Genomic DNA, 19805 nt, shown 5'->3' with positions numbered 1-19805 from the left:
AAAGGAGCATGAATTAGGCACATAGCCTAAGTGGATTCTAAAAATTGGGGGTTTGGGGGAGTTGGAGTGATGGGAGAAACAGTAAGCAGTGCTGCCTTTACAAGCTGCTTAGGCACACTACCTTTTTCTTCTTTTCTGACTATGAGCACTTTCACAGTGAAACAGCATTGATGACAGTTAATATTCACTTACTTGTCAAGAAGTGAAACCATATTTTATCTATCTATCTATCTATCTATCTATCTGTCTGTCTGTCTGTCTGTCTGTCTGTCTGTCTGTCTGTCTGTCTGTCTATCTATCTATCTATCTATCTATCTATTGTATAGTGCCATTCATATCTATCTATCTATCTATCTATCTATCTATCTATCTATCTATCTATCTATCTATCTATCTAATATTGATTTGTGTTTTACTGTATACATTTGACATCTCAATATATAAATGTGTAAAATCATAAGCGAACTAATGTTACAATGGCCTGGAAGCAACAGGTTTTTTTTTCTTTTCTTTTCTTTTCTTTATTTCACCTTATACAATTTCCTGTTTTAGTTTTCGCATACCCCTTGGGGTCAGGGCGCAGGGTCAGCCATTGTACAGTGCCCCTGGAGCAATTACAGGTTAAGGGTCTTGCTCAAGGGCCCAGCAGAGTAGGATCTCTTTTGGCAGTGATGGGGATTCGAACCGGCAACCTTCTGGATACCAGCACAGATCCTTAGCCTCAGAGCCACCACTCTGCCCCGCTTGAGTGTTTATACAGTTGCGTTTAAGCTAAGATTGCTTTTTTCTTTATTTAAATACATGTTCATGTCACTGTCTTCTCTTATTGTGTAATCTTGTCTACACCTTTATGTGTTCTTTTTCAATCTCTTCTCGAGCTGGCTGTGTCTCATTTACCTTTAGTATATTTTGCTCAATAAATCTTACATACTGGAAGTGATCAAGGAACTTGCAGAAGAATTTATAACATACTTTTTGTTTTCTAGAAACCCATTTTCGAGAGGAGTTTTTTTACAAGCCCTATTAATCATTCCAGTCATTTTAATCTTTTGATATACTTAAATGTTTATTTCATGATTTTACCACCTTCTTGTGTACTTTATAGACTAATAAAATCCGTGACACTGCCTCTCATTACAAGTCATTTTATCATAGGGAATAAATGTTCTAAAGGATAAAGTTCATCACATTTACAAAAGTTTGTGGAAAACCTGTATTTTGACTGCTATTAAAAAGTTAGTTGTTTAGTTAATCTCCTGAACAGTGTGTCTGTTTTTTTTTTTTCCCTCAGGGACCATTGTGTTAGTAATAAATCTGTAACTTCAAGTGCTTTATAAAGGTTACAATTTAATACAGTATATACATATAGGGGCAAGGTAACAATTGCTACATCCCGGAGAAAGTAAACATTGGAGAATACACATAAATATAAAGATTTTTTTTACTGACCAGATGGTCTTCCAGCTCCTCATTGGCATTCTATATTATGTGATTCAGTTTAATGTCTTTTGTGAAGTCATGGGGCTCTGATGAAGTGTTGCTGTTTATACCGATGACACATTCAATAGAATTGCTAGCATTCTTCAGCAACGCAAAAGGTTTTCAAGAAAGAAACAGATAAGAGAGGAGTTTTATAAATGAGACTGCCACTGTTTGTTTTATTTTGCTTAATAGATTGGAATGGTTGTTCTTTGGAATTTAAGAACAAAGTCAGACATGTCTCATTCACAGGAAAGCAGGAAGAGAAAGGGGAAGGAAGAAATATTAGGGACACAATGCTAAAAAATACATCTATTTTATACTAAATTTTCTGCCCCTAATGAACCGATGCAAAGATATTGTTGCTTACACCTGCAAGCAATCCAAAGAGGTTATGTTTTTACACAAGATATGGTGAGACAGCTGATCTATCTGATTGACCATGAAGGCTTGGAGCTTTGGCGGGCATGACAGCTAAGAAGTAGTCACTGTCACACCCAAAGTCCAAGTGCACTGTAACATATGAACTCTTATGGTAAACTGAAACCATACGCTATTTCAGTTCATGGTTTCATTGTTGACTTCAGTCGCTGTGTCTCGTAGTTGGTGGTGTACACCACTTTAATAATTCGAAAGTCATTGCAGACTACTTTATCTTGACAGTTTCAAGCTTGAGAGGATTCCCATAATGACTACACACAGAAAGAGGCACAGAAAATGGACATGTGAGACGTACTCTTCAGTTTTTGCAAGGAAATCACACCAACGGTTTTACAGATGTACGGAGTTTCATTTATGCCTACAACTCATCCCTGGGCAGATTAGTATTTGCTGTCACATTTGTAATTACAGAAGACATGGAGGGTGTTTTTTTCTGTTTCCACAGTGCAGACTTAAATCATGAAAATAGCTATGAAATTAAAGTTCACATTTCAGCTTTCATCACAAAATGGAATTACTGTGTCCTTAATGATTTTCATTGTGCCCCTTCTATGCTTCTGTAATTTTGCAGTAAATTTCACTTAATTGTTTTCTTTTTATAAACCTGTATTTTAAAACCCCATAAGTGTGTTCAGTTTGCAGATATTTTAATTATATTGTTTAGTTGAAGAGCCCGGGTATGCTTACTGATGCTTGCTTGCAAATCCCCCAGCAGTCGTTTGCTACATATTAGGTAGTACTGTGTAGAAGTTCACAGCATTTGATAACCCAGAGGTTATCATTTCTAGCCTCTGCCTCATTGTATGAACCTGAGGATGGTGGCAAATTTGGATGCCATCATGAAAAAATCCGCTCCAGGAGGTGCTCTCTTACAGCACTTTTAGGCACATGCCCATTCCATGCTATAAGGTGCCTTTGGAGATCTTTTCTGCCCACTGCTATCCAGTGATTCCACCGAAAGTACTTAAGTTTATTTTTTTAAATATGTATTTATTTATTGAATGATTGATCAGCTGTGTTATCTGTCCTGTGAGTCTGTGTTCTTGTTTTTAATGTTTCTGTTGCTGTATGCATTTTAATTTCCCCATGGGATAAAGTTAATCTAATCTAATAGATGTATAAACTCTGTGTGTGTGTGTGTGTTTGTCTGTGTTTTTTAACAACAGTAATACAAATAACTCTTTTATAAAATGGTAACAGCATATAAAGAACATGCATTTATGTTTATTCCATCCATCCGACCACCCATCTTCCAAACCCACTTATCCTGTGCAAGATTGTAACTCTCAGTAAGTCTGTTAAGTTTATTTTGAAATTATGCTTTTTTAAAATGTACATTAAATAGTATGTCCTTCAGTTAAGCAAGAATTTTCACTGAATACCCAAAATGTCATTTGATTAAAAATGGTTGTTCCATGGAAGACCCCCAGATGTAGAATGAGCAATAATGGGTCTCAGAAACAAGAATTCAACAGCTATATAGTCAGCTGTGTGCATGTTGTTCTGTTCAGAATGCCTTATTGTATAGAGTACGGTTAACACCAAGCAGGAGGTGCGATGGTACAGGCAGTTAGTGTAAGTGTGGTAAAGTTTTCATCATGCTTCTTGGTTTAACACTTTTTACACTGTTTATAAAAAATTCATTCATCTGCTGGATTAGAGCGTGTGAATTTAAGTCTCGTTGTCACATTTAACATATTCAGACTAGGTTCTAAATTTAGATACATTCCTCCATCCATTTTTGAAGCTGCTTTCAGAACTACACTGTGCCCGTGCTTGTCCTGGGAAGAACGCGCAGCTTACCTGTCTGTCATAAGGAACAACTGCACACTTACTCAAAATTACTGTTGGGGACCCTAATTCCACATTTTTGAAGAAAAATGAATTATAAGGAAAACCTGAATGTCTCAAACTTAAGGTACTCCAATCCAGAATGGGCTATGGTTCCAAATGATCTCAGGTAGATAGACAGAATGTATTTGTCCCCAGGGGGAAGTTTGGCTTTTTATAGAAGCTCTTTTAATAAATAAATCCATGAATAAATGGATATATATATATATATATATATATATATATATATATATATATATATATATATATATAAAATATAATACACACACACACTATGGTATGAAAACATACCAGAATGAAAAAAGAAAGAAATAAAAACTTCTGACTTGCCAGGCCTAGGGTGGCATTATGCTAGCATAAAGGAGCCCCATAGCGTTTCTTGACAGACTTTTGCTGAAGAATAATTTGTTGGCTGAAAGTCCTCAGTAGTGTTGTGACAGAGAGAGGATGTGCAGCCTTGTTCATAATGCCACTCAGTTTTGTTTTAATTCTGTCCTTCACTACGACCTCAAGGAGGTCCAGAGTGCATCCCATAACTGAGCCTGCCCTTTTAATAAGCTTGTTGATATGGTGGGCCTCTCTTGAGGTGATGCTACCAGCCCAGCACACCACAATGTAGAAAAGCACAGTGGCTATCACAAAGTTGTAGAAGATGTGAAGGATGTTGTGCTCAGTTCCAGTTTACCATGCTGAATCATTTACCCATGATCCGGTTTAACTTAGTAAAACTAAACAATGGCAGAAGAATTTTACCTGTTGGGCTTTCTCTCTTCAGTTTTAGACTGAAACACTGCCCATATATCTTACTTGAGGTTTGGCCTCAGTAGAGCCTTTAGCCAATACAGATATTTAATGAAAATGCCTGCAAAATATAAAATGTTGCTTACTTTCTAATCTATAAGGATCACCTAGATAGACAAATATTTTTATGGTTCACATCTTCAAAAAAAGATTTCATATTCATTTGAAAAAATACAGAAGCTGAACAGCATTTAATTTTTGGTACAGATCTAAGTTCATATAGAAATATGTACTAGATTTTCAGGATTTCAGACTGATATTTTGACCTATGTTTCTTTGTATTCTTTTAAGATATTAATCCATGGCGTTTAGGTAATTTCCTCTGATGAAACTCTGAATCATTTTATGAACTTTCAAGGAAGTAAACCACTTGCAACTGAATGTATTTTCCCACAGCATCAGATTACTATTTGCACTCTGCGCGTAGGATGTTTTTTTCTGCACTTTTATTTATCTGTCCTCTTTTTAAATGTTTGCTCATTAATCCAGTAACAAACTACTCATGTTGTTATGTTTTCTTGGAACTTGTTTTGCTAACTTCTGTCCTAATATCACAAAATTTATTGCATTTTTCTGTTTATGAAACACCCATATACTATTCTTTGAGTTGTATTTGATAGCAATTTATTCTTTTTTTATTTCTCTTAAGATAACCAGATCCAGCAGTGTGAAATTTTTAGTTTCAGTTGCTTTAACATTTTCAGCTTATATAACAAACATAAGTATATGTTGTCTTTCTACACTGAATACCATTCAAAGTTATTTTATATTTACATGCTATACGGTAGTTTTTGTATACAACTGAATTACAGCTAAGGAGCTTGTTCAAGGTCAAAATGAGAGTTAAACAATGAAATCAAACCAGTAGCCTTTGAGGTTTAAAGTCTTGTGCTTTAGTCGTTGGACCAAGGTATCTGCCAGTCATACTGGTTTCTGTGGGTAAACCTTTCAAAATTTGGTCATAAAGAAACATAAAAAAGCTCATTTTACTCACATTTTGAGTGCTGTTTTATTTTTTTTAAGTTCTTGTGTAAAAGCTGCAGTTCCTTAGCTCACAGTGATTCCTTTTTTCATTTTTTTCAAGTTTTATTTGTATAATAAAATGCATATCTAAACAGTCACCCAAAGCGTTAAGTATAGAGATTTAACCTAAAGATCTTGTAGTGTCTTTACTGACTGCTGCTGTTCAAATAAGCATCCTTACGAAACATTTTGCTAGAAAAATAATAGATAAGAGGATTAAGGCAGCAGTTCATGCTTGCCAGACTCAGGACTACAGGTTGCAGTGCCCGAGTTAGTTTGCTAACGTTGCAGTTCTGAATAAGTCCCACTTTTCCAAGCGTGTAAAAAAAGAGGTTCAGATGGTATGGACCAAAACAGAGGAGGAAAACAGCAATAACTGAGTAAATCATTCTCATGGTTCTCTTTTCCCAGGACTTGCGGAGTATCAGGGGGGATGACTTGCGCAATGCTTGGACTATTCTACAATAACTAAAAAGGAGAAGAAATAACGGCAGGAGAAATGCACTCTCTACTAGAAACAGCACAATCAGAATGAAGCGTTGATTTTGCTGTGAAGAAGGGTCCAGTAGACAGGGGTCGTGGTTCTTAGTTGATCTCCGATGTAAGATGGGAATTGAGATGCTCAGAGTTAAGATGAGACACCAGACCACAGTGCTAATTAGTCTTGCTGTGCTGAGACACCTTAGACGCTTTGCTGTTGGATGTACTACTGCAACTAAGCGATCTGCTGCAATACATACCAGAAAAAAAATCCCTCCATACAAACTGATGTACTTAAGAGTGAAGGTCAAAAAGCAGTAGAAACCAACTGGTGACTTGAAATTTGATAGATGGTAGTAGTATATCCTCAGAGGCAAGGAGGCTACAAAGATGAGGTCTGCCACTGACAGATTAGCCATGTACACTGCAGTGCTGCTGATGTTTTTTCTTTCTCTGCAGAACCGGCACAATGCTAGTCCATTTCCCACCAAACCAATAATGAAGATGATGCTATAGGTTATCTGATGAAAAATGAACCGATAGCTGCTATCGAAAGTGCAGTTTGTAGTCTCTGTTGTTATGGTAGCATTTGCCAAATCCATAGTGGCTGGAGGTGCTTCATGTCCCTGAGCCTTGCAAAGTATGGTGTATAAAATGGGACAAAAGGGTAGTAAAGAGGGGTGGGGGGGCATTGTTAAACCAATTGAAAAGCTCCTTAGTGCCTCTTCAAAATGAGTAGTGCAAATAGAACTGATGATGCACCTTCTAAGGAAAGCCAATAACATTTTATTTACTGCAAATATTTGTCTTGTGACAACCTGTGCCTGGCAGGTGCTGTCAATGCCTTTTTGAAGAGAAAAGTTATCGAATGTGGCCCAAGTCTCTTTCCTCTTCAGTTAAAAACAAATGTAAAAATCTTTTCTTTCTACACTGGTTTCCCTTATGTCACTAGTTTTCATCTTTAAATTTGTAAAAGACTAATTATCATAGTCACATTAACCCTCTTAGCCTGTTTACTTCACTATGTTCTTCTGTAATGAGTGCGTAAGAACTTCGGTGAACTAGAAAAAAACACTAAATAGGCTTAATTTATAAAACTTGTTTCCAAGAACTGTCCCAAAGAGATTTACGTATGTAGAAAGATTACTGTGCTGTTTGAATTTTTCCATATTGATAAAACTAAGTATAAGCTGCATTATTATGTATAACATACTGTACGTGAAAGGAGTTATTGATAAGAACTAGGATGGAAATCAGATGTCTGTGCTTCTAGCTTGGAATGAGGTTTAGAGGTGAAGAAACATAACCTGTGGGCAGTAGGTGCTAAATGATTGTGTGATCCACCCGCTGTTTATATCTGCTTTTCCTGTGAAGCCTCGAGTTGGAATAGATAGAACTTTATTTGCCCCCAGGGGGATCTTTGGCTTTTTACAAAGCTCTTTAAATAAATATATGCATAAATAGAGTAAGTAAGAAAGTTAATAGAGTATTAATTAAACATACCCACCCACTTTGGTCTAATCAGACATGGGAATGACTATAAAGCAAGAAAATTTGTAAGAAATAAAGTTCTGACTTAGCTTTCACAGTCCTAGTAAGGCATTATGTGGACGTTTGCAGTTGGTATAAAGGCGCACCTGTTGCATTTCTTGGCACACTCCTCCTGAACAATTTGTTGGCTGAAAGTCAGTGTTAGTACAGTGGTACCTCGGTATATGTCTGCTTTGGAATAAGTCCAACTTGGTATACGTCCTGTTTGGACGCGAAAAATTTTGCTTGGTATACGACCTTTGTTTGGAATACGACTTGCGTGCTAGAACACCGCGTGTGGTATAGCGGGTCCGCGGCTTCAAAAAAAGGGCCATGTTTTAACCCGTATAGCCGTGTCGTTCTCCGTGGGCGCGATTGCAAGACGAGTTAATGACGTAGTTGGAGCGAGTTGCACCTGCACAGGTGGGCTGTGATCGGGAAGAATGAGACTGCATTTTTAACCTCGGATTTTATCAGATTTATTTTTTATTGTTTTTATCCCCACAGAACACTTGTTTTTATGGATATTTATGAAATAATTATTTATTGAAACCAGATGCACTGCACTTTTGTTTGGACACTGATTTTTGTTTTAAATAAAAGCACTTGGCATTCTTGCACTATCCCCTGGCCTCATTTGAGAATTGTCCTCATTTGTTAGCTCATCTCGGTGACATTACCGACGATGTTGGGTTCAGGACTCCCCGTAAGGACGTATGGGAGCGTGGAGCGGACGTGCATCATCACACTGCACGCTACCCTATGCTGCCCACGTGCGTCAATACGCCAGTTGCTAGCATTCAGTAAACAACCCGTGCTATAACTCTATGTGAATTTTCACATGATTTTGTTTTTTTTTTTCGCATAAATTTGAATTGATTGTTGAAAAGTATGAAGGTGGTATGCGTATCAGGGACATGGCTGCTGCATACCGTATGCCAAAAACGACAATATTTACGACTGTGAAAAACAAAAAAATTATTAAAAAGTAAAGTGAGGTTAAATTTTAATTTATTTCATCTGATAGCTTTTGTATTTATGTATTTTAGTATTAAGCAGTGTTTTAATTATTTTATACAACCCCATCAATGTATAATATGCCAATAACAATAGGATTTTTTTTCATAGGAACAGATTAATCATTTTCCCTTTATTTCTTATGGGAAAAATTCGTTTGGTATACATCCTGTTTGGTATAAGTCAAAGGATCTGGAACGGATTAAGGATGTATACCGAGGTACCACTTGTATATCCGGGAGATGATGTGCAGCATTAATCATAAAGGCACTCAGTTTTGTTTTAACTCACTAAAAATGCTACGACTTCCATGGGGTCCAGAGTGTGTCCCATCACTGAGCTTGCCCTTTTAATTAGCTTGTTGATTCGGTGGGCCTCTCTTGAAGTGATGTTACCAGCCCAGTACACCACAGTGTAGAAAATCTCACTGGCCATTACAGAGTAATAGAAACGTGAAGGATTCCCACATTAAAGGAACACAATCTCCTTAGGAAAAAGAGCCTTCTCTGCCCTTTCTTGTGAAGTTCCTCTGTTTTCTGAGACCAGTCTGGCTTGTCATTAGTTTGGACTCCCAAGTGCTTGTAGGAGTGGACCACCTCTACATTCACTCCTTGACTAGTGATTGAATAGCAAGAGACATTTCCTTAAAATACCAGTCCTTGCAGAACACAGTGCTTTATAAACCTACACATTTTTGAGTCAACCGTTAGAGAAAGGCTCTAAAGTTTTAATTTGCAGGAGTTGGGTTATGTTGCAATCGAGTTTGAGCTTGGTGGATTTCATATTAGTTGGCTGAGTATTGAGGACAGTTTTGAATAGGGATGCACCGATACCACTTTTTTGGAAAACGAGTACGAGTACTTGCATTTCAGTACTCGCCGATACTGAGTACTTGCCGATACCGAGTACTTAATAAAAACATGATTTAAATTTACAGGTAACAGCTTTAGTCATATAATTTAACAAAAAAAACAAGAAACTCTCGTCTATCCACTGGGAGGTTAGGCTAATTAGCGACACGGGGCTAACACTGCTTGTCCAAATATCCGTGGTGAAACTAAACGCAGAGGAGGCTTGCAGTAGGCTGTGGATATGTTTTTTCACGGAGTCGTGTAGTTTAGGCAGCTCCGTGTCAGTCATGTAGCGGCAGCTTGGGACATCATATCTGGGCTCCAGAACATGGAGGAGACGTAGGAATCCCACATTTTCTACCTCCGAGAGTGGCTGGTCACTCAATGCAATGTACTCGATAATTGCCTGTGTTATTTTCACAGCACGTGGATTGTCTCTGGACATTTTCTCTCGTCTTGCAAGAGTTTGCTGCAGCGTGGGTTGTGTTGGTTTAGAAGCGTGGGTAAACTCTTTGTACTCGTTGTCATGTTGGGATTTTAGGTGCTTGATTAAATTACTTGTGTTAAATGCGCTACCTTTTGAGCCTCCTCTGGACAATTTCGCTGAGCACAATTTGCAGTCCGCCTTTGTTTTGTCGTCTTCATTCACTTTGAAATAGTTCCACACGGCTGACATGTCTCGCCTCGCCTTGCCTTCTCCCCACTCTGAGCTGCAGCAGGGGCCTGGGGGCGGGCACCCGGCGCCTGTGATTAACCCCTTACACGCCACTCAAACATAGACATTTCTCAGACCGTGGTATCGGTCCCCGGTATCGGGGGACTTTTAACGAGTACGAGTACTTTAGAAAATGTGGTATCGAGGCCGATACCAGATACCCGTTTCGGTATCGGTGCATCCCTAGTTTTGAAGTTGACAAACTAACCTGGTCCAGATCTTGGGTTATGCTTGGTATGTGTTAGGACATGAGCAATATTTGACACCAGTTTTTAGTCATTTTTGCAATGTGTCAGTGAGCAAACAGCTGTAATTATTGAAGTAACTTGTGTTCCAAAAATGGCATGGCGTTTTGATAAGAAGGCAAAAGCGCAAGCTTGTCCTCTTCAGTGAGTAATGCATCAAAGATAACTCCAAGTTTTTTTTTAATATTTTTATTTTATTAATTTTCATTGTAATCATTCCATACAAACAGATCAATTTATAACCCAACAAATTTAAAAACAAATCAAACCCCACCCCTGAGAAGGAGAGCTTAGCTAAAGGAAAATTTCTTTAAGCTTTTTAATAAGGCAACATTAGACAAAAGAAGTGGAGAAGTAACTATCTATATAAATAAGAGATGGAGAAGGGAGTTAAATGCAATAATAGTTATTTCTCTTATTCTGAAATAATGTTGATTAAATCCTGCCATGTTTTGAAAAAATTTTGTACAGATCCTCTAACTGAAAATTTGATTTTTTCCAATTTCAAATAATATAAAACATCGGTTTCCCACTGACTTATAAGAGGAGAATTAGGATTCTTCCAATTTAACAAAATAAGTCTGCGTGCCAAGAGTGTAGTGAATGCAATCACCGTTTGCTTGTCCTTCTCCAATTCCAGTCCATCTGGAAGGACACCAAACACAGCTGTTAGTGGGTTAGGAGGGATTGTGATACCAAGGCTGTCTGAGAGGCACTTAAAAATTTTTGTCCAAAATGATGTTAGTTTGGTGCAGGCCCAGAACATGTGACCCAGTGAGGCAGGAGCTTGGTTGCAGCGCTCGCAGGTTGGATCCTAGCCTGGAAACATTTTGGACAGTTTTAAGTGAGACAGATGAGCTCGATATATAATTTTTAGTTGAATAATTCTATGCTTTGCGCATATAGAACTCGAGTGAATTCTCTGCTTTGCTACCTTCCACTCCTTTTCTGATATATTGATTAAGAGATCTTCTTCCCAATGTCCTCTTGGATCTTTGAAAGGTAGGGACTCTAATAAGATTTTATATATTGCGGAAATAGTGTTTGTTTCCTCGGAATTGAGCAGTATTTTTTCCAGCATTGTGGAGGGTGCAAGGTGGGGGAAATCGGGCAATTTCTGTTTAACAAAATTTCTAATTTGAAGATAGTAAAAGAAATGTGTAGCTGGGAGGTTAAATTTTGAACGTAATTGTTCAAAAGATGTAAATATGTTGTCTATATAAAGATCTCTGAGCATTTTAATCCCAAAACTTTTCCAGGTATTAAAAACTGGATATACTTGCGAAGGTTGAAAGAGGTGGTTCCCTTGCAGAGGTGCCACTGATAAAAGATTTTCCATCTTAAAATGCTTCCTAATTTGGTTCCATATTCTGAGTGAGTAAAGCACAATTGGGTTATTAGTATATTTGCGATAACTTTCATTTATTGGAGAGCAGAGCAGGAAATATAAAGAAGTACTACAGGATTTTACTTCTATTGCAGACCAAGCCTGTGTATGTGCATTTATTTGTGTCCAGGTTTTTATGGCTTGTATGTTTGCTGCCCAGTAATAAAACTGAAAATTAGGTAAAGCCATGCCACCTTCTGCCTGAGGTCTTTGTAGGGTCGCTCTTCGGATACGTGGGTGTTTTGAGTTCCAAATGAATGAGGTTATTATTGAATCTAACTGTTTAAAAAACGATTTATTGATATACTAGCAAAATACCCGCGCTTCGCAGCGGAGAAGTAGTGTGTTAAAGAGGTTATGAAAAAGTAAAGGAAACATTTTAAAAATAACGTAACATGATTGTCAATGTAATTATGTTGTCATTGTTATGAGTGTTGCTGTCATATATATATAGATATACACATATACACACACATATACACACATATACAGATATATTATATATACATATACACATATATTTTTTATATATATATTTTATATATATATATTACGGTATATATATATATATATATATATATATATATATATATATATATATATATATATATATATATATATACACATACATACATACATACATATACACACATAGATGCACTTACAATAACATAGAAATCAATATAAACAACATTAACATCATTATCATATGAGAATATGAAGTAATATATAAGAAGCACATTTCATATAAATATAAATAATTAAACAGTAAAATCTTCTTGTATAATTTGCTACCGTGGCTTTTCGTTGGTCTGTCCAGGATATTTAAATCACCTGTAGCTTGCAAACTGTTTCACCTATTGACTTGAAATGTGGTACACATATAATACGTCACGTCTGCTATCCGCTTTATGGGTGATGATTGTATTACTCTTTTTATGTTTATTTTATTTTAGAATCAACTCCTATCTGCGCACACCAGGGCGGCCGTGGGCAGATGCGTATGGTGTATTCACTCCATGTTATCGTGCATTGCGCTGTCACTGGTATTTTGATAAAAGAATTTGAACAATATATAAGAAGCGTATAAATTATTAAACAGTAAAACATTAACATTTAAGAAGTAAAGTTACATTGAGTACTACTGCAGTGCCTTCGGGTGTACCTCATTTTTTCTTTGCCCATTACATGCTTAAATGTATACATTTTTTGGTGTACCTACCCGAGAACACGCGACATATAACCGACCGTGGGAGAAGCATGGATTTTAAAGAAGCGTTGAGTTCATCTGCTGGTCTCCCTCGTGGAATAACTGGTAATGTTTCAGTAAAATCTACAGCGAGTAAAACGACATTACCTCCTTTTTTTTTTGTACGATCTCTGAGATGTTGCTTTTTTCGGTTCAAGGCTTCATAAGCTCTTTTATGTTCCATGGTGTACTTAATAAGTACTAATTATCCCAAACCATCATCTTTGAATGTTGCAAGACTTTCGCCTTGTATGTAGATCGGGGTAATTACATTCATTGCATTCCTAGTCTGAATCACAATCTGATTGTATGGGTGGTTACCTGGCACTGTAGGGTTGCCACCCGTCCTGTAAAATACGGAATCGTGCCGCGTTTGACAATGAAATTGCGCGTCCCGTTTTGAATCAATACTGGACGGGATTTATCCCGTATTTTTGTAATAATTTTTTTTTTTAAAGCAGCGTCTCATGCAAATCATCCCACACGCATTTTATGAAGATGCCTCCTTTCCTACTTTTGATTGGGTAATACTTGATGTCATCGTTAGTTTGATTGGTGTTTTTAACTGTCCAGTGAGGAGGGCGTGTCTTTTAAGTACAGTCTGCAAAGTGTTGGCACTGAGATGTGGCGTCAGCGCCATACTTGAAGCCCCTAACGTTGCGGTCAGCAAGTCGGCTAACATCCGCCATGTGCCGTCTTTCAGTTGCGAGAAGCAGATCATAGAATGTTTGAAACTGTTGCCCCTAACGTTGCGCCACGGCGTGTGGTTCGTTTATACCTCGTGTCTTCTCATTAAAGTTTTATCTCGCGAATATGTTATTGCAATCCGCAGCGGGAGCGTTTCTATAAACTTAATTTAAACTTACGTTTTACACCGTGCTTTGTTTCCCTTATGAACATGCTTGTATGCTTAACTCGCTCCGTTCTCAATTGTTTAATTAATTTTTTGCCGTTTGCGGCTCTTCCTCCATTTCCCCCTACTTCGTTCTTTTATCTCGCGAATATGTTATTGCAATCCTTAACGGGAGCGTTTCAATAAACTGATTAAAAATAGTTTTGCATTTACCTTTTTAGTAAAAGGCGAGCTTTTAAGCCTGAGAAATCACCCCGTAAATGCACACGTTTAATTGCACATGTGTTAATATGTATGGTTACACAGTATTAAAAGACAGTGAACAACGTCAGTTACCTTTGTTCCCGCGTTTGATAAAAGGTGAGCTTTTAAGCCTGAGAAATCACCCCGTAAATGCACACGTTTAATTGCACGTGTTAATATGTATGCTTACACAGTATTAAAAGACAGTCAAAAATTAACGTCATTTACCTTCGTTCCCGCGTGTGACTCGTGCTGTAAATCTCTTCCTTGTTTTTAGTTCACGTGATTACGTAGGAGGCGTGATGACGCGATACGTGACTCCGCCTCCTCCATTACATTGTATGGACAAAAAATATGTTCCAGTTATGACCATTACGCTTTGAATTTCGAAATGACACCTGCCTAACTTTTGTAAATAAGCTGTAAGGAATGATTCTGCCAAATTTCAGCCTTCCACCTACACGGGAAGTTGGAGAATTAGTGATGAGTGAGTCAGTCAGTGAGTGAGTGAGTCAGTCAGTCAGTGAGGGCTTTGCCTTTTATTATTATAGATATTGAAATGTTTTGAAATAAAAAGAGAAGTTTAGGAAGGATATTCATCTTAACAGTGTTAATTCTTCCGGCTAGAGTGAGATGAAGGGTTGACCATCTATGCAAGTCTTGCTTAATTTTTTCCATACAGATTTTGTTGATAAAGAGCTTTATGTTTACTTGTGATATTTACCCCTAGGTATTTAAACTGATCTGCTATGTTAAAAGGTAGGGTGTCTAATTTAATATTATATGCTTGTGAGTTCACTAGAAAGAGTATACTTTTATTCAGATTAATTCTAAGACCAGATATCTTTTGAAATTCTGTTAGTGCTGTTAAAACAGCAGGGACAGTGTTTTCTGGGTCCGATATATATAAGACCATATCATCTGCATATAGAGAAATTTTCTGTTCCAGTCCTTCTCTGACAATCCCCTTTATCTGATAAGAATTTCGGCAGTGAACCACCAGTGGTTCAATAGCGATTGCAAACAACAGTGGCGACAAGGGACATCCTTGTCTGGTACCACGTTCTAGTTTAAAGTAGTCTGAGCAAATTTTATTAATACAAACTGAAGCTTCTGGACTGGTATACAGTAGTTTGATCCAAGCACAAATATTCGGGCCAAACCCAAATTTCTCCAATGCAGTGAAAAGGTAATTCCATTCGATCATGTCAAATGCCTTTTCTGCATCTAATGATAGTAATATCTCTGGGGTGTTTGATTTTGCTGGTGAATATATAACATTAAACAAGCGTCGGAGATTTGAAGATAGATGTCGGCCTTTAATAAATCCAGTTTGATCTTGTGATATTACCGAGGGCAGCACTTTCTCCATCCTTCTAGCTAGGATTTTTGAGAGTATCTTAACATCATTATTCAGGAGTGAAATTGGTCTATATGATGCACATTGTAACAAGTCCTTATTTTGTTTAGGAAAGACGGTGATTAATGCTTGTCGAAATGTTTGAGGTAGTATTTGGTGGTCTTTAGCTTCTGTAAATGTTACCAATAAGAGTGGAGCTAGCTGAGTGGAGAATTTCTTATAAAACTCTACGGGGTAACCATCAGGGCCTGATGATTTCCCGCTTTGTAGTGACTTTATAGCGTCTAGTAATTCTGTTAGCGTTAGAGGTTTATCTAGTTCCTCAGCACTTAAAGCATCTATTTGTGGTATTTGTGAATTATCCAGAAATGCATTAGATTGCGTGTTGTCTTCTTTGGGCTCAGTGGAATATAAAGACTTATAGTAATCTCTAAATGTGTGCATTATTTTATTATGTTCGATGATTTCTTCTCCATTCTTGTTGGTGATTACTGGTATTGCATTGTGAACTTCTTGTTTATGAATTTGTTGAGCTAAAAGCTTATTAGCTTTTTCTCCGTGTTCATAGTAATGCTGTCTAGACTTATAAATAAGTTGTTCAGTTTCTTTAGTTGTTAAGATGTTAAGTTCTGTATGTAGGGCCTGCCTTTTCCTGTGAAGAGCTTCACTTGGACGCCTGGCTTGTTCTTCATCTATTCTAGTAATTTCATTTCTTAGCTCTGACACTTTCTTGGTTTCTAATTTATTTCTATGGGAAAGATATGAAATAATCTGGCCTCTTAAGAAGGCCTTTAGAGTTTCCCAGAGTGTTCCTGCAGAAACCTCTGTGGACGTGTTTGTCTCTAGGAAGAAGCTGATTTGTTTGGATATAAATTCTGTACAGTTCTCGTCTGCCAATAAAAGAGGGTTAAGACGCCATCTGCGAGGTGAGTATGAGGGGCTTATTGATTTTAGCTCCAAGACTAGAGGGGCATGGTCAGAGATAACAATTGTGTCGTATTTGCATGATTTAATTGTAGGCAGGAAATTATTATCTATAAAAAAATAATCAATTCTTGAGTAGCTATAATGCACTGGTGAGTAGAACGAATATGTTTTTGAGTTTGGGTTAAGAAACCTCCAGGGGTCTGATAAGTTGTGATCATTTAAAAACTGTGTAATTATCTTTGCAGTATTAGATGTCGTCCCCCCTGTCACAGGAGTCCTATCTAAGAGTGGATTTAAAACACAATTAAAGTCCCCAGCCATTATAATTTTATGAGTGTTCACATTGGGAATGGATGCCAATAGATTTTGCATGAATTCCTTATCATCAACATTGGGTGCATAAACATTTATCAAAATCATTTTACTGTTATATAAGTTGCCCATGACCATCACATATCTCCCTTCAGGGTCCGACACTACATCTGATGCTACAAATGGAACTGTTCTATGTATGAGTATTCCCACCCCTCTAGTTTTCTGTGTAAAGCTAGAATGGAACATTTGGCCAGTCCAGCCTTTTTGTAATCTGAACTGATCCTTGGTTAGTAAGTGGGTCTCCTGTAGAAATACTATTTTAGCATTTAAGCCTGTTAGGTGAGAGCATACTTTCTTTCTCTTTAATTCGTGATTCAGGCCTTTAACATTCCAGCTCACAAAGTTAACTGTCCCATCATGGAGACATTGATTCTGAGTTTTTAATGTCATTTATAGTTTTAATTGGTAATATGGCAGTTTTAATCTTAGTTTCAAGATTCCCCATGAGTTGTTGCATTTTAGCCTGTTGTTGCATTGATATTTATAATTATAAGGATTACAAGAATAGATTAGATATAACCTGCTCTCCTTCTCTCCCCCCTTTATCCCCCCACCCCCCCATTTTGCCTCCCCACATGAGGCTAGATCCCACTTCGCTATGTTCCAGTCCTCTGACATACGAAGAGACAGAGCACGTCCAAAACAAAACAAACCCCACCCTGCAGCGGCGTTACAGAATTAAAACAGAGATATCTTTTACAGTTAAATCCTTAATACTATCTGCCGAAAATGTTCTCATTAACAATATTTAAGCTTGAAATAATCTTCAGCACTTTTAAGTTAAGATATTAAGATTTAAAAAAAAAAAAAAAAAAAAAAAAAAAAAAAACCAACCCTGGGAATGATTTTAAAAACTAGTCTTGGATAAACCTGGTAATTCCTACTGTAATAGTATAATGGTAATTGTATAAATAGTAGAACAAGCAATAAACCAAGGGTATGAAGTTAAACAGTCTACTTTAAAGTATAGTGAAATAAAAAATAAATAAATAAATTAAAAAAAAATAAAAATAAAAAATAAATAAATAAAACGAATCCTACTTTAATCACTTCCACATTTTCACACTCACGTCTATAACTCTATAACTCTGATTAAAACATAAACATATAACATATAAAGTCCAGATAAAAAAAAAAAAAATGAAAATAAGGGATGTATAATTATATAATAATATAATAACTCCAAGTTTAAGCAGTAGTTGGAATTATTTCGTAGGATGTGACATTGAAGAAAAAAGAAGCTTACATTGTTTACTAAGATAGAAAGTTTTGTAATGCAGTGGTCACCAAGTTCAGTCCTTGGGGACCCCTGTGGGTACAGATTTTTTGTCCCATTCATCTACTGCCTTTGAATAGATCTCTACCTTAATGCGTGTATTAGTGGGTCTGAAACAGAAATAGGGTGAATTTTACAAAATGTAGTGTTATTTGTCATCTTAACTGCTCTACTTGTTATGAGTTTTGGATACAATTAAGCAAGCAAAGAAGGTGACTTAGCTGGAAAATGACAAAGGAAAGTTTGGTAAAAGTATAAATATTTCCAAGTATATTATAAAGGTAAATCTCACAGTATTACACTTTTCTGAATGCAAAATTAGATAAAGAACAATAATTAAATAATACATTTAACAATAGGGACAGTGACTCAATAGTTACGAAACTGTTTGGAACAAAAATTTGCATTCACAGGGGGTTTCAAAGACCGAACTTAGGGACTGCTATTTAAATTAATAAATAACATGTTAATAATAATAATAATAATAATACATTTTATTTATATAGCGCCTTTCCCATTCTCAAGGCACTTACAGAATATAGTAAAGAATGGCAGAATATACAGTATATAGCATTGTACAAACCAGATAAATAAATAAAGAAGATTAAGACAGTAAATTCTGAAAAAAAAAACAGACAACATAATTGATGGTCTCGCACACACATACAGGTTACATTGGCATCTTGACAGAGAAGTAAACTGAGAGAAAGGTAATAAAGTCAAGTAGAGCTAAAAGCCTTCCTGAACAGATGAGTTTTGAGTTGTTTTTTAAAAGAATTCATGGAGTCCGCTGACCTGATTAATTTTGGTAGGTCATTCCAGAGTCTGGGCGCTATACAGCTGAAGGCCCTGTCACCCATAGAGTGTAGATTAGTGAGGGGCACAACAAGATTACCAGAATCAGAGGACCTTAGTGGGCGGGCAGGCACATAGTGATGGAGAAGGTCACTGATGTAGTTTGGTGTGAGGTTATTTAAAGCTTTGTAGGTTATTAGTAGGATTTTATATTCGATTCTGTAGGACACAGGGAGCCAGTGAAGACGGAGCAGGATGGGTGTGATGTGCTCGCTGCTGCTGGTTCGAGTAAGGACTCTTGCAGCTGAGTTTTGAATAAGCTGGAGCTGTGATATAAGATTAGAAGGGGCACCTGCCAGTAGGGAATTACAGTAATCGATGAGGGATGTGATAAAAGCATGGACAAGTTTCTCAGCATTAGAGAAGGAGAGGAAGGAGCGAACATGGGATATGTTACGGAGGTGAAAGTAAGAAAGTTTCTTAATGTGATTTATGTGGGCGGAATAAGTGAGGGAGGAATCAAAAATGACACCAAGATTTTTTTACAGTAGAGGCAGGTCTGATGAGATCACTGCCAAGATGGACTGGGAAGGAGCTCATTTTATTAAGTTGCATTTTAGTCCCAATTTGCAGGAGTTCAGTTTTATTGCATTTTAATTTTAAAGAGTTCTGCTCCATCCAGGTTTTAATTTCACTAAGGCAGGTTGTGAGCTGAGAAAGCTCTGATGAAGTTCCACTTTTAACATTGAAGTAGAGCTGGGTATCATCTGCATAAAAATGATAACCCAATCCATAACTACGGATAATATGGCCAAGGGAAAGCATATAAATACAGAAAAGCAGAGGACCAAGGACAGAGCCCTGAGGGACTCCTTGTGTGACTGGCACGGAGTTGGATCTGCTGTTG

The 19805-nt window shown here is 37.1% G+C and overlaps 2 protein-coding genes across 2 annotated transcripts in view; one reads left to right on the top strand and one right to left on the bottom strand.

The window, feature by feature from the left end:
• rb1 (retinoblastoma 1) overlaps positions 1-19805 on the top strand; it is a 323190-nt gene that overhangs the window by 135306 nt on the left and 168079 nt on the right. The gene's annotated exons all lie outside the window — the stretch shown is intronic.
• On the bottom strand, positions 5590-7045 carry LOC127527459 (lysophosphatidic acid receptor 6-like). The gene has a single exon (XM_051926357.1). The coding sequence runs from the start codon at positions 6858-6860 to the stop codon at positions 5742-5744; it is 1119 nt and encodes a 372-aa protein (XP_051782317.1). The 5' UTR covers positions 6861-7045; the 3' UTR covers positions 5590-5741.

The sequence above is a fragment of the Erpetoichthys calabaricus genome, chromosome 4, assembly GCF_900747795.2.
Source record: "Erpetoichthys calabaricus chromosome 4, fErpCal1.3, whole genome shotgun sequence".
NCBI lineage: Eukaryota > Metazoa > Chordata > Cladistia > Polypteriformes > Polypteridae > Erpetoichthys > Erpetoichthys calabaricus.
This window is presented reverse-complemented; position numbering and strand designations above follow the sequence as displayed.

Bases quoted from the DNA above. Each gene is read 5' to 3' on its own strand.
- LOC127527459 (XM_051926357.1), bottom strand. From the start codon at position 6,860: ATGTTATTGGCTTTCCTTAGAAGGTGCATCATCAGTTCTATTTGCACT.